At 61.0% G+C, this 12,499-nt stretch overlaps 1 protein-coding gene across 1 annotated transcript; it reads left to right on the top strand.

Moving 5' to 3' along the window:
• The first annotated feature begins 111 nt into the window (after positions 1 to 111).
• Positions 112 to 12,496, top strand: ADCK5 (aarF domain containing kinase 5). Its single transcript, XM_054167487.1, has 15 exons — positions 112 to 153; positions 1,567 to 1,622; positions 2,103 to 2,246; positions 2,459 to 2,534; positions 4,007 to 4,207; positions 5,176 to 5,316; positions 6,284 to 6,397; positions 6,955 to 7,086; positions 7,336 to 7,419; positions 8,196 to 8,277; positions 8,392 to 8,470; positions 8,973 to 9,064; positions 10,118 to 10,370; positions 11,709 to 11,825; positions 12,317 to 12,496. The coding sequence occupies exons 1-15, from the start codon at positions 136 to 138 to the stop codon at positions 12,420 to 12,422; spliced, it is 1,695 nt and encodes a 564-aa protein (XP_054023462.1). The 5' UTR covers positions 112 to 135; the 3' UTR covers positions 12,423 to 12,496.
• The last annotated feature ends 3 nt before the right edge of the window (positions 12,497 to 12,499 follow it).

Here is a 12,499-nt window from a genome sequence, read left to right as displayed (position 1 = left end):
CACTCGCAGCCAATCGGAGGTCAGCAGAGGCGTGGGTTGGCTTCACCACGCCCCCCAATCCGAACGGGCCAACCAGAGGTGAGCGGGGCGTGGCTCAAGGTCCCCATTCGGGACCCGGCGGAAAGAGCCGAGGCCATGGGGCTGCGCCGGGCGGTGAGGGGGGGGAGGCTTCCCTGGGACCCTGCGAACCCCACCCAAAATGGGACCCCTGCCAAAGACCGAGACCCAACCCCCCGGGACTCCTCTTAGGGCTGGGACCCCCCTCAGAACCCCCTAAAACTTCCCGGGACCCCCCCCAATGCTCCCTCCCCTGTGATCCCCTCTGGCCACGCCCCCTCTAGGACCCTCCTCGGGACCTCCCCCAACTTGGGACCCCCACCCAAGGACCGAGACTCCCTCTAGGACCCTTCCCCAGGGCGGGAGTTCCCCCGAGGACGCCCCAAAACTTCTCGGGACCCCCCAAAACTCCTCCCCCCTGCGACCTCCCCGACCACGCCCCCTGTGGGATTCCCGCCCAAGGATCGAGGCCCCCTCCGGAACCCCCTACCCTAATTTGGAAGTCCCCCGGGGACCCCCTGTCCCATTCACTCTCCTTAGGACTCTCCCGAGACTCTCTCCCGGGAACACCCCAGGGCTGGGACCCCCCACCCCACCCCCACCCCCCAACTCCCCCCACAACTCCCCAAAACTTCCTAGGGCGCCCCCAGCTCCACCCAAGGGAACCCCGCGGACTCCCCCTCCAAATTGTCCCCCCGACCCCAAAGGACCGAGACCCCAAACTCGGGATGCACCTGACCCATTGACCCGCCCCTAACCGAACATCCCACCCCCCCGAAATCTACCTGCCCGACCCCGACCCCCATCCACCCCCCCAAAAATGGGACTCCCCCGAACATGGGACCCCCGCCAGCCCCCCCTGGCTTTGGGACACCCTTCCCCATGATGCCCCCAAGATAACCCCTCGGGCCCTGCCCTGTGACCCCTTCTGGCTCCTCCTCTTCTGATGTCATGAGCCCGTTGCCCCCCTCCCCCATCCCTATTGGCTCCACCCTCTGAAAGACCCCAGCCCAGGTTCCTCATTGGCCATGACCCTTGACAACCCTCCCCATTGACTCCACACACCCTCCCCCACCCCCTCACTGGCCCCACCTCCTTAACCCCATTGGCCACAGCCCTCAATGACCCTGCCTCCTGGATCCCCATTGGCTGCAACCCTCTATTGGTCCACCCCTTTAATGGCTCCACCCATTAGGTCCAATTGGCTATGGCTCTAAATAACCCCACCCCCTGGATCCCTATTGGCCCCACTAAGCCATGGCTCCCCCCTACCCCTCCTCCCCCCCCCCCCCCCCCGGACTACCTGACCTCCCCTGACCTCACCTCTCTTGACCCCACCCCCTCCAAACCTCATGACCCCTCCTTGAATCCTCCACCTTCCATTGGCCACGCCCCTCCCCTTTTAGCTCCACCCTCAGTGCCCCACCCTGGGTGGAGAGGTGGGGGTGTAGGACCCCATGTGACCCTTCACCCCCCACTTGCCTTCCCACCCCCCCACACTCCCCCCAGGTCCAGTTTTGCCGCTGCCCCCCCCAACTGTGGAGACCCCCTGGGAGGGGACCCCGGTGATGTGGGGCTGGGGCTGTGGGGCTGGGGAGGGATTTGGGGGGCTTAGGAGGCCTATGGGGCTGGGAGGGTATCTATGGGGCTAGCAGGGATCAGTGGGGCAGGGTCTGTGGTGCCTCGGGGAGAACTATGGGGCTCGATCTCTGGGGCTAGATCCATGGGGCTAGGGAGGAACAAACGGGGCTGGAGCTATGGGGCTTGGGGGCTATCAATGAGGATGGAGCTATGGGGCTGGGGTCATCTGTGGGGCTGGGGAGGGACCTATGGGGTTGAATCTGTGGGCCTAGGGGGGGATCTGTGGGGCTAGGGGGGGACGGGTGGGGCTTGGGGGCTATGAGGCTGGAACTGTGGGGCTGGGGGTGGTTCTGTGGGTCCCAGGAGGGGATTCTTTAGGGCAGAGGGTGGGATGTGGGGCAATATGTGGGGCAGGGGTGCCTCTATGGGTCCCAACCTTCAACTCCTTTCCCTGTGCCCCACAGGAGGCCACTTGTGGGGCTGGTGCGCCCCACACTTGTGGGGCTGGGGCTGGGGCTGCCCCTGGCCGGGAGCTGGATCCTGACGACCGAGAGCCCTGAGAGCCGGCGGCTGCGGCTGCTGCTGGAGGGGGCTGGGCGCTTCCTCAGGTGTGGGGCAGGGCTGGGCAGGGGCTGGCTGTGTGCTGAGCTGGGGTGCGATCTGGGGTGGGGCAGGTGTGGGTCATGCCATGGGGTCGATGTGGGCTGATGTGGAGCAGAGTATGGAGCAAATGTGGGGTCATGGGGGGCAGAGTCTACGGCAGGGGGTGGGGCAGGTGTGGGTCCCACTGTGGGGCTGAGCCCCCCAAGTGCCTCTGCAGGTCCTTGGCCGTGGGGCTCCAGATCTCCCTGGACTATTGGTGGACCCTGAACGTGGAGCTGCGAGGGGTGGACGAGGTGAGGACCTGTGGGGCAGGGATGTGTGGGGCTGGAAGCACTTGAGGTCCTCGGTGGCTTCTTGAGGGTCTCAGAGACCACTTGAGGGCCTTGAGGAACCTTCTCTTGAGGATCTTGTTGACCTCTTGAGGGTTCTGGTGGCCACCTGAGGACCTCAGTGGCCATTTTGGGCCTCGTTTGCCATTGAGGACCTTGGTGACCTCCTGAGGCCATTGAAAGTCTTGGTGGCCACTTAAGGGCTTCGGTGACCCTTGAGGATCTTGGTGGCTATTGAAAGCCTTGGTGACCTCTTGAGGGTCTCAATAACCACTTGAGAGTCTCACTGGCCATTGAGGGTCTCATCCTGGAAGATCTTGCTGAGCCCCTGAGCATCTCAATGACTGCCTGAGAGCCTCACTGGCCTGTGAGGGTCTTCTTGACCTCTGGAAGATCTTGGTGACCTTTTGAGGGTCTCAGTGACCACTTGAGAGCCTCATTGGCCATTGAGGGGCTTATTGATCTCTTGAGGGGCTTGTTGACCTCTTGAAGACCTTGGTGAGCCCTCAAACATCTCAATGACCACTTGAGAGCCTGAATGGCCATTGAGGGTCTTGGCCTCTTGAAGATCTTGGTGACCTTTTGAGGGTCTCAGTGATCACTTGAGAGCCTGACTGGCCATTGGGCCTGAATGGCCATTGAGGGTCTTGTTGGCCTCTTGAAGATCTTGATGACCTTTTGAGGGTCTCAGTGACCTCTTGTTGGCCTCATTGGCCATTGAGGGTCTTGTTGGCCTCTTGAAGATCTTGGTGACCTTTTGAGGGTCTCAGTGACCTCTTGTTGGCCTCATTGGCCATTGAGGGTCTTGTTGGCCTCTTGAAGATCTTGGTGACCTTTTGAGGGTCTCAGTGACCTCTTGTTGGCCTCATTGGCCATTGAGGGTCTTGGCCTCTTGAAGATCTTGGTGACCTTTTGAGGGTCTCAGTGGCCTCTTGTTGGCCTCATTGGCCATTGAGGGTCTTGTTGGCCTCTTGAAGATCTTGGTGACCTTTTGAGGGTCTCAGTGACCTCTTGTTGGCCTCATTGGCCATTGAGGGTCTTGTTGGCCTCTTGAAGATCTTGGTGACCTTTTGAGGGTCTCAGTGACCTCTTGTTGGCCTCATTGGCCATTGAGGGTCTTGGCCTCTTGAAGATCTTGGTGACCTTTTGAGGGTCTCAGTGGCCTCTTGTTGGCCTCATTGGCCATTGAGGGTCTTGTTGGCCTCTTGAAGATCTTGGTGACCTTTTGAGGGTCTCAGTGACCTCTTGTTGGCCTCTTGAAGATCTTGGTGATCTCTTGAGGCTCTCGGTGGCCATTGAGGTTCTTGAGGGTCACTGAGGTGCCCAGCAGCCATTTGCTGGCCTCGTTGGCCACCTGGGGGCCTCACTGACCTCTTTTTGTTCTTGGTGGCCGCTGCTGCCCCCCTGTGTCATCCCCCCCCTCTTCCCCCCCCCAGGAGAGCGCAGCCTTCGCAGCCACCATGTCGCGGTGCCACCGGCGTGGTGCCGAGCGGCTCCTGATGGGGGCGCTGCGCAACGGAGGCCTCTACATCAAGCTGGGCCAAGGGCTCTGCTCCTTCGGCCACATCCTGCCGCCGGAGTACGGCGACATCCTGCAGAGCCTGGAGGACAAGGCCCTGCGCCAGGAGCACAGCGAGGTGAGGGCACAGCAGGCGCCTGGGGGCGACGAGGAGCTGGGGGCAGCGGGGAGGGGGCACCTCCAGATCCTAAACGGCCTTTGTGTTCCTCACGTCCTTCACGTCCCTTGCCTGCTCCGTGCTGCTCCTCATCTTCCTCACGCTCCTCCTGGCTCTCGTGGTCTTCGTGGTGCTCCTCATGTTCTTGGTGCTCTTCCTCATGATGTTCCTCATGATGTTCCTCATGATGTTCCTCAGCTGCTCCTTGCCTCTCTTGCTCCTCATGTTCTTGGTGCTCTTCCTCATGTTCCTCATGATGTTCCTCATGATGTTCCTCAGCTGCTCCTTGCCTCTCTTGCTCCTCATGTTCTTGGTGCTCTTCCTCATGTTCCTCATGATGTTCCTCATGATGTTCCTCATGCTGTTCCTCAGCTGCTCCTTGCCTCTCTTGCTCCTCATGTTCTTGGTGCTCTTCCTCATGTTCCTCATGATGTTCCTCATGATGTTCCTCAGCTGCTCCTTGCCTCTCTTGCTCCTCATGTTCTTGGTGCTCTTCCTCATGTTCCTCATGATGTTCCTCATGATGTTCCTCATGCTGTTCCTCAGCTGCTCCTTGCCTCTCTTGCTCCTCATGTTCTTGGTGGTGTCCCTCTTGTCCCTCGTGTCCTTTGTGCTCCTCATGATGTCTTCTCTGTCCCCCTGGCCCTCACAGTATTCCTTGTGCCCTCTGTGTTCCTCATGTCCCCCAGTGTCCCTCAGGCGCTCTTCACTGTCCCACATGTCCCCATGATGTCTCAGTGTCTTCCATGTCCCCATGATGTCCCCAGCTTGCCCATTTGTTCCTGGAGAACTTGCAGTCCACCTTGGCCTCATGAGGTCCCTATGTCCTCCATCATGTCCCACCGTCCTCCACATCCCCAGTGTCCTGGCTGTCCCCAGTGTCCTGGCTGTCCCCATGATGTTGCCATGTTGTCCCCATGATGTCCCAGGTTGACCGCCTGTTCCTGGAGGACTTCCAGACCACCCCAGCTGGACTCTTCCAACACTTTGACTACCAACCCTTGGCTGCTGCCAGCCTGGCCCAGGTCCATCGTGCCACCCTCCCCGATGGCACCCCGGTGGCCGTCAAGGTAGGGCCTGGGGAGGGGGACACACCTGTCATGTGTCACCTAGGGACCACCTTGGGTCATCCCAGCCCCAGAGATCCCCCTTGGAACCCTCCTGAGATCCTTCAAGGTTCAGGTTCCTCAGGGTCAGGCTCACCAGTAGGCCCCACCATGGCCATCAGGGTGGTACTGGGGGACACACACCTGTCCCCTGTCACTTGGGGACCCCCCTGGGATACCAGGACCCCCTCACCTTGGGTCATCCCAACCTCAAAGACATCCCTCTTGGAACCCCCCTGAGATCCTTCAAGGTTCAGGTTCTTCAGGGTCACATCCCAGTAACCTCCCAGATACCCTTCCAGGCCCCCCACCTCTTCCCAGTAACCTCCCAAACCTCCTCCCAGTATCTCTCAATCCTCTCCCAGACCCTCCCAAACCTCCCAGTTCTTCCCAGTCACTCCCAGTCCTCTTGAGGTCCCTCACAATCCACTCACAAACCTCTTCTCAGTCCCTCTCAGTGGCTCCCAGTCCACCCCAGTCTCTTCCCAGTCCCCTCCCCAACCTTTCCAACTCTCCTCTCAGTCACCCCCAGTGGCTCCCAGTCCCTCCCAGTCCCCTCCCAAACCTCAATCCCCCCCCCGCCCAGTCCCTCCCAGTCTCTTCCCAGTCCCCTCTCAATCCCTCCCAAACATCCTCTCGGGCGCCCCCCAGTGGCTCCCAGTCACTCCACATCCTGTCCAAAGCTCCTCCTAGTGGCTCCCAGTCAATCCCAGTCCATCCCGGTTTCCTCCCGGTCCCCTCCCAGTCCCTTCCAAACCTTCTCTCAGCTACCCCCGCGGTGGCTCCCAGTCCCTCCCAAGCCTCAGTCCCCGCACCAGTTGCTCCCAGTCCCTCCCAAACCTCCCACCGGCGGCTCCCAGTGCTTCCCAGCCCGCTGCCTGTCCCTGCCAGCTGCAGGGTGCCCCAGTGCCCCCCTGTGCCCATGGTGCAGGTGCAGTACCTGGACCTCCGGGAGCGCTTCCACGGGGACATCCGGACGCTGGAGCTGCTGCTGCGGCTGGTGGGGGCCCTGCACCCTGCCTTCGGCCTGGGCTGGGTGCTGCAGGTGACAGCGGGGACAGGGCCCCCCCCGGCACCCACACCCCCCTGGCACCCTCTTCTCATCTCCTCTCACCTTCTGCCCTCCTCCTGGCGCCCCTGGGCTGGGTGCCGCGGGGATGCCCTGACCCTGTTCTCTTGTCCCCCTCTGTCACCTCCTTGTCACCCTCTATTCCCTTCTGTCACCTCTTTGTCACCTCCTCATCACCGCCTTGTCACCTCCTGCCACCCTTTTTCCCTATGCTGGGTACTGCTGGTGGCACCCACAGGTGACAGGGGGACACCCTGACCATGTCACCTCCTGTCACCTTCTGTTACTCCTTCTCCTCACGCTGTCACCTTCTGTCACCCTCTGTCTCCTCTTGTCACCCCTTTGTCACCTTCTTTGCCCCTTTGTCACCCCCTCCTCACCTCCTGTCACCCTTCCCTCCCACACTGGATGCTGCAGGTGGCTTCCATGGGTCCCTGTCACCTTCTTTCCCCCCCTCGTCACCTCCTGCCAGCCTTTCGCCCTGCGCCGGGTGCCATGGGCGCCGCTGAGGCTGTCCCCTGCTGTCCCCACAGGAGCTGAAGGGGACCCTGGCACAGGAGCTGGACTTCGAGCAGGAGGGGCTGAACGCCGAGCGCTGTGCCAGGGACCTCAGCCACTGCCACTTCCTGGTGGTGCCACGAGTCCACTGGGACAGGAGCAGCAAGGTGGGCACCGGGAATACCGGGGGGCACCGGGAATACCGGGGGGCACCGTGTCCCTGCTACCCTGTCCCAATGTCCCCACCGTGTCCCCTGCACCTTCACTATCCCAAGCTCCCAAGTGGCCCCAGTGGCCCCAGGGTGTCCCCATCGTCCCCACAATGGCCCAATAGCTCCAATCCCCACGGTATTAATGGCCCCACGATGGCCCCGTGATGGCCCCACGATGGCCTCACGTCCCCTGGCTGTCCCCAGCGGGTCCTGACGTCGGATTTCTGCGAGGGCTGCAAGATCACCAACGTGGAGGGGCTCCGGCAGCAGGGGCTGCGCCTGCAGGACGTCAGTGACACACCCGGGGGGGCTGGGGGGGTCCCCGTGGCTTTTGGGGGAGGTCCCAGCGGCTTTTGGGGGAGCCCTGAGCAGGGGCTGCACCTGCAGGATGTCAGTGACACACCCGGGGGGGCTGGGGGAGGTCCCAGCGGCTTTTGGGGGAGTCCTGAGCAGGGGCTGCGCCTGCAGGACGTCAGTGACACACCCGGGGGGGGCTGGGGGGGTCCCCGTGGCTTTTGGGGGAGGTCCCAGTGGCTTTTGGGGGAGTCCTGAGCAGGGGCTGCGCCTGCAGGACGTCAGTGACACACCCGGGGGGGGGGGGTGTCCCCGTGGCTTTGGGAGGGGTCTTGAGGAGTCGGGGGGGGTTCCCGGGGGGAGGGGCGTCCTGAGGAGTCTGGGGGGGAGGGGTTGGCAGTGGCTTTGGGGAAGGGGTGCTGAGGGGTCTCAGGGGGTCCTCGTGGCTTGGGGGGGGGGGGGGTCCTGAGGGAGGGCTCCAGGGGTGGGATGGGAAGGCCAAGGTCTGGCTTGTCCCAGAGGTTTCAATGGGGGTAGTGGAGCTGGGGGGGGAAAAGGGGGGGGGCGGCCCGAAGAGGTTCGGGGGGGTGGGGTCTGATTGAGGGGGTCCTGAGGGGTCTGGAATCATGTGGAGGGGATCTTAAATGATTTGAGGGGGCCTTAAATAATTTGGGGGAGGGAAGGGGGGTGCAGAGTGGTCTTGAATAATTTGGGGGGAGTGTCTTGGATAATGGGGGGGGGTCCCAGCCGCGTTCCTGGTCCCCCCCCAGGCTGCAGAGAAGCTGATCAGAGTCTTCGCCGAGCAGATCTTCTACACCGGCTTCATCCACGCCGACCCCCACCCCGGGAATGGTACCTGGGGGGGTGGGGGGGCCCCCAAAATAAAGGAAGGGGCTCTTCTAATAATGGGGGGAGGGTGGGGGTCCTTGCAGTGGTTTAACTCCCCCCACTTCCCCCCGCCCCCAGTGCTGGTGAGAAGAGGCCCTGATGGCAAAGCCCAGCTGGTGCTGCTGGACCACGGCCTGTATGAGGAGCTGAGCGAGAGGTGGGGGCTTGGAATGGGGGGAGGGGGGCTGCAAAAGGGGGAGGGAGGGGGCTTCAGAAAGGGGGAGGGGCTCCAAACATGGCAGCTCAAAATGGGGGGGGGAAGGGGCCTTAAAACTGGGGGGAGCCTTAAAGAGGAAAGGGGTCCCTTAAAATAGGGCTGGGTGAAGGTTAAAAGTGGGACTGAGGGGGGATAAAATAAAGGGGGGAACCCAAAAATGCGGGGGGGGGGCTTCAAATTGAGGGGGGGCTTCAAATTGAGGGGGGGCTTCAAAAGTGGGAATGAGGGGGGATAAAATAAGGGGGGGAAACCCAAAAATGGAGGGGGGGGCTTCAAAAGGGGGTTGGCTAAGATAGGGTTGGGGAATTCAAACTGGGGCAGGGCCTTTGGGGGGATCTTTAGGGTGGAGTGGTTCCTGGGGGGGGTCCTTCTGGGGGGGGCTGTTTTGGGGAGAGTCTTTGGGGCTCTTCTGGGGGGGCTGAGCTGTGTGTGTCCCCCCCAGGGACCGCCTGTCCCTGTGCCAGCTCTGGAGAGCAATTGTCCTGCGCGACCACAAAGCCATGAGGCAGCGCTCGGCCGAGCTGGGGGTCAAGGGTGAGCAACCCCCCCCCCCCCCCTTCAGCCTCTCCTTCAGCTTCACCACCTTCAGCTTCATCCTCACCTTCACCTTCATCATCTTAATTTTCACCTTCTTCATCATCTTCTTCTTCCTTCTGACCCTGACCACCTCACCTTGACCTTCAGCCCCTTCCTGAGGTGCTTCAAGCCCAAACCTTGACCCCTTGAGGTTCTCCAAGCCCTGGACCTTCATCCTCAAGGCTATGTGTTCTCCTTCAACATTCTCCCATCCTTGACCCCTTGAGGCTCCACAACCTCAGCCTTGACCCTTTGGGGTGCTACAGGCCTTGGCCTTGATTTTTGAGGTTCTCCAACCCTTGACCATCCTTGAGGTGCTACGACTCTTGGCCTCATTCCTTGGCTTCCATCAAGGGTCTCCAACCTTAACCCTTAAGGTGCCACAACCCTTGACCTTGACCCTTGAGGTGCTTCACCCCAAACTTTGACTCCTTGAGGTTCTCCAACCCTTGGCCTTCATCTTTGAGGTTCTCCAACCTCAGCCTTGACCCCTCAGTGTGCCATGGCCTCCACCAAGGTTCTCCAGCCCTTGTCATTCATCCTTGAGGTGCTTCACCCCCAACCTTGACCCCCTCAGTGTGCCATGGCCTCTACCAAGGTTCTCCAGCCCTTGTCATTTGTCCTTGAGGTGCTTCACCCCCAACCTTGACCCCCTCAGTGTGCCATGGCCTCCACCAAGGTTCTCCAGCCCTTGTCATTTGTCCTTGAGGTGCTTCACCCCCAACCTTGACCCCTCAGTGTGCCATGGCCTCCACCAAGGTTCTCCAGCCCTTGTCATTTGTCCTTGAGGTGCTTCACCCCCAACCTTGACCCCTCAGTGTGCCATGGCCTCCACCAAGGTTCTCCAGCCCTTGTCATTTGTCCTTGAGGTGCTTCACCCCCAACCTTGACCCTGTTATGGCCTCCAGCAGGGTTCTCCACCCATCAAGCTTGAGCCCTTGGGGTGCTTCCCCCCTTCCTTCTCCCCACCTGGTGGTGCTGCTGCCCCTCACCGTGTCCCACTGCCGGCAGATTACTTCCTGTTCTGCGAGATCCTGCTGCAGCGGCCGCTGGGCCCCGGGCCCTGGACCTTGGCCAACGTGCTGACGAAGGCAGAGAGGGACTACATGCAGGAGATGGTGGCCCAGCGCTTCGAGAAGGTGGTGGAGATCCTGAGGGCCCTGCCCCGGCCCATGCTGCTGGTCTTCCGCAACCTCAACACCGTGAGGAGCATCAACGCGGCCCTGGGCGCCCCTGTGGACCGATACTTCCTGATGGCCAAGAGGTGAGGCCCTGGGAGCACAGCAGAAGGTTGGGCTGGGGCTCAGCTGTGGGACCGTGGGGTGGTGAGCGTGAGGAGGTCATGGAAGCATCAGGTGATTGGAGCATGGAGGCATGGAAGGGTGGGACCCAGGAACCTTGAGACCAGGGCACCGTGGCACCATGAGAGCCTGGAGCCATGGCACCACGGGATGGTGGCACCACGGGATGGTGGGACCAAGGAGACATGAGATCATGGAGCCATGGCACCACGGGATGGTGGGACCAAGGAGCCATGAGATCATGCAGCCATGGAGTCATGGCACCATGGGATGGTGGGACCAAGGAGCCATGAGATCATGCAGCCATGGCACCATGGGATGGTGGGACCAAGGAGACATGAGATCATGCAACCATGGAGCCATGGCACCATGGGATGGTGGGACCAAGGAGCCATGAGATCATGCAACCGTGGAGCCATGGCACCATGGGATGGTGGGACCAAGGAGACATGAGATCATGCAGCCATGGAGCCATGGCACCATGGGATGGTGGGACCAAGGAGCCATGAGATCATGCAGCCATGGAGCCATGGCACCATGGGATGGTGGGACCAAGGAGCCATGAGATCATGCAGCCATGGAGCCATGGCACCATGGGATGGTGGGACCAAGGAGCCATGAGATCATGCAACCATGGAGCCATGGCACCATGGGATGGTGGGACCAAGGAGCCATGAGATCATGCAACCATGGAGCCATGGCACCATGGGATGGTGGGACCAAGGAGCCATGAGATCATGCAGCCATGGAGCCATGGCACCATGGGATGGTGGGACCAAGGAGCCATGAGATCATGCAGCCATGGAGCCATGGCACCATGGGATGGTGGGACCAAGGAGCCATGAGATCATGCAGCCATGGAGCCATGGCACCATGGGATGGTGGGACCAAGGAGCCATGAGATCATGCAGCCATGGAGCCATGGCACCATGGGATGGTGGAGTCACAGCAACATGGAACCAGGAGATCATGGAACCATCCAGTCATGGAAGCTTGGCAACGTGAGATCATGGAGCCATGGAACCATGGGATACGTGGATCAGGGAAGCATGGGATTGTGTTCCATGGAGTCATGGAACCAAGGAACCATGAGATCATGGGATGATGGAGCCATGGGATGATGGAACTGCAGACCCAAGGGATCATGGGAGGTGATAGACCCATGGGTTCACCCCCCCAGCCCTAACTTGGTGTCATCTCCAAAGTGCCTGAGGGGTGCTGGATCTGCTGAGGTAGTGGAGGGGGGGGCTTTGGGGTGTCCCCAGGCTGTGTCCCCCCAGCTCCTGGTTCTGTCCCCCCAGCGCTGTGAGGAGCTGGAGCAGGCTGACAGGGGAGAAGGTGACCGGAATCCGTGGGAGCAGCTTCTGCTGCTGGCTCAGGGTGACCTGGGAGAGCCTCAAGTTCGAGGTGGCCCTAAGGTGAGGGACAGGGGAGAATGGTGATGGGGACAGGGGATGAAGGGTGATGATGGTGGCTCAAGGTGGCCCAGGAGAACCTCAAGTTGGAGAGGCTGGCCAGAAGGTGAGGGATGGAGTTTGATGATGGGAAGCTGAGGATGGGGAGATGATGATGATGATGAGAGGGGATGATAGAGGGTGGTGATGAAGATGAGGGGGCTGATGAGAACAGTGATGGGGTGATGAAGATGATGATGATGGGTGGTGATGATGATAATGATCAAGATGAGGGTGATGATGATGAGATGATGATAGGGATGAAGAAAATGAGGGTGATGATGGAGCTGAGGGTGCTGGGGGTGATGCTGCTGCTGCTGCTGAGATGATGCTGGGGATGCTGACGCTGGGTGGTGCCAACACCCATGGCAGGGTGGGCCCTGCGGATGGGGAGGTGCTGGTGGTGGGGTGATGAAGCTGCAGGTGCTGAGGCTGAAGCCCTGCTGTCCCCCCAGGCTGGACTCGCTGTCCCTGAAGGTCACCAGGTCCCTCCTGCGGTTCCTCTCCTCCTGGGGGCTGCTGCCCCACAGCGAGCAGCTCCAGCCCCTCCTGCAGGGCTAGCTGGGGGGAGCTGGACCTACAGCCTGCCCCACAGCTGGCCCCTGCCCTACAACCACCCCACAACCACCTCCTGCCCC

Source organism: Dryobates pubescens, chromosome 14 (assembly GCF_014839835.1).
Source record: "Dryobates pubescens isolate bDryPub1 chromosome 14, bDryPub1.pri, whole genome shotgun sequence".
Lineage (NCBI taxonomy): Eukaryota > Metazoa > Chordata > Aves > Piciformes > Picidae > Dryobates > Dryobates pubescens.
Note: the sequence above shows the minus strand (reverse complement) of the source record. Positions and strands in the feature narration are given on the sequence as shown.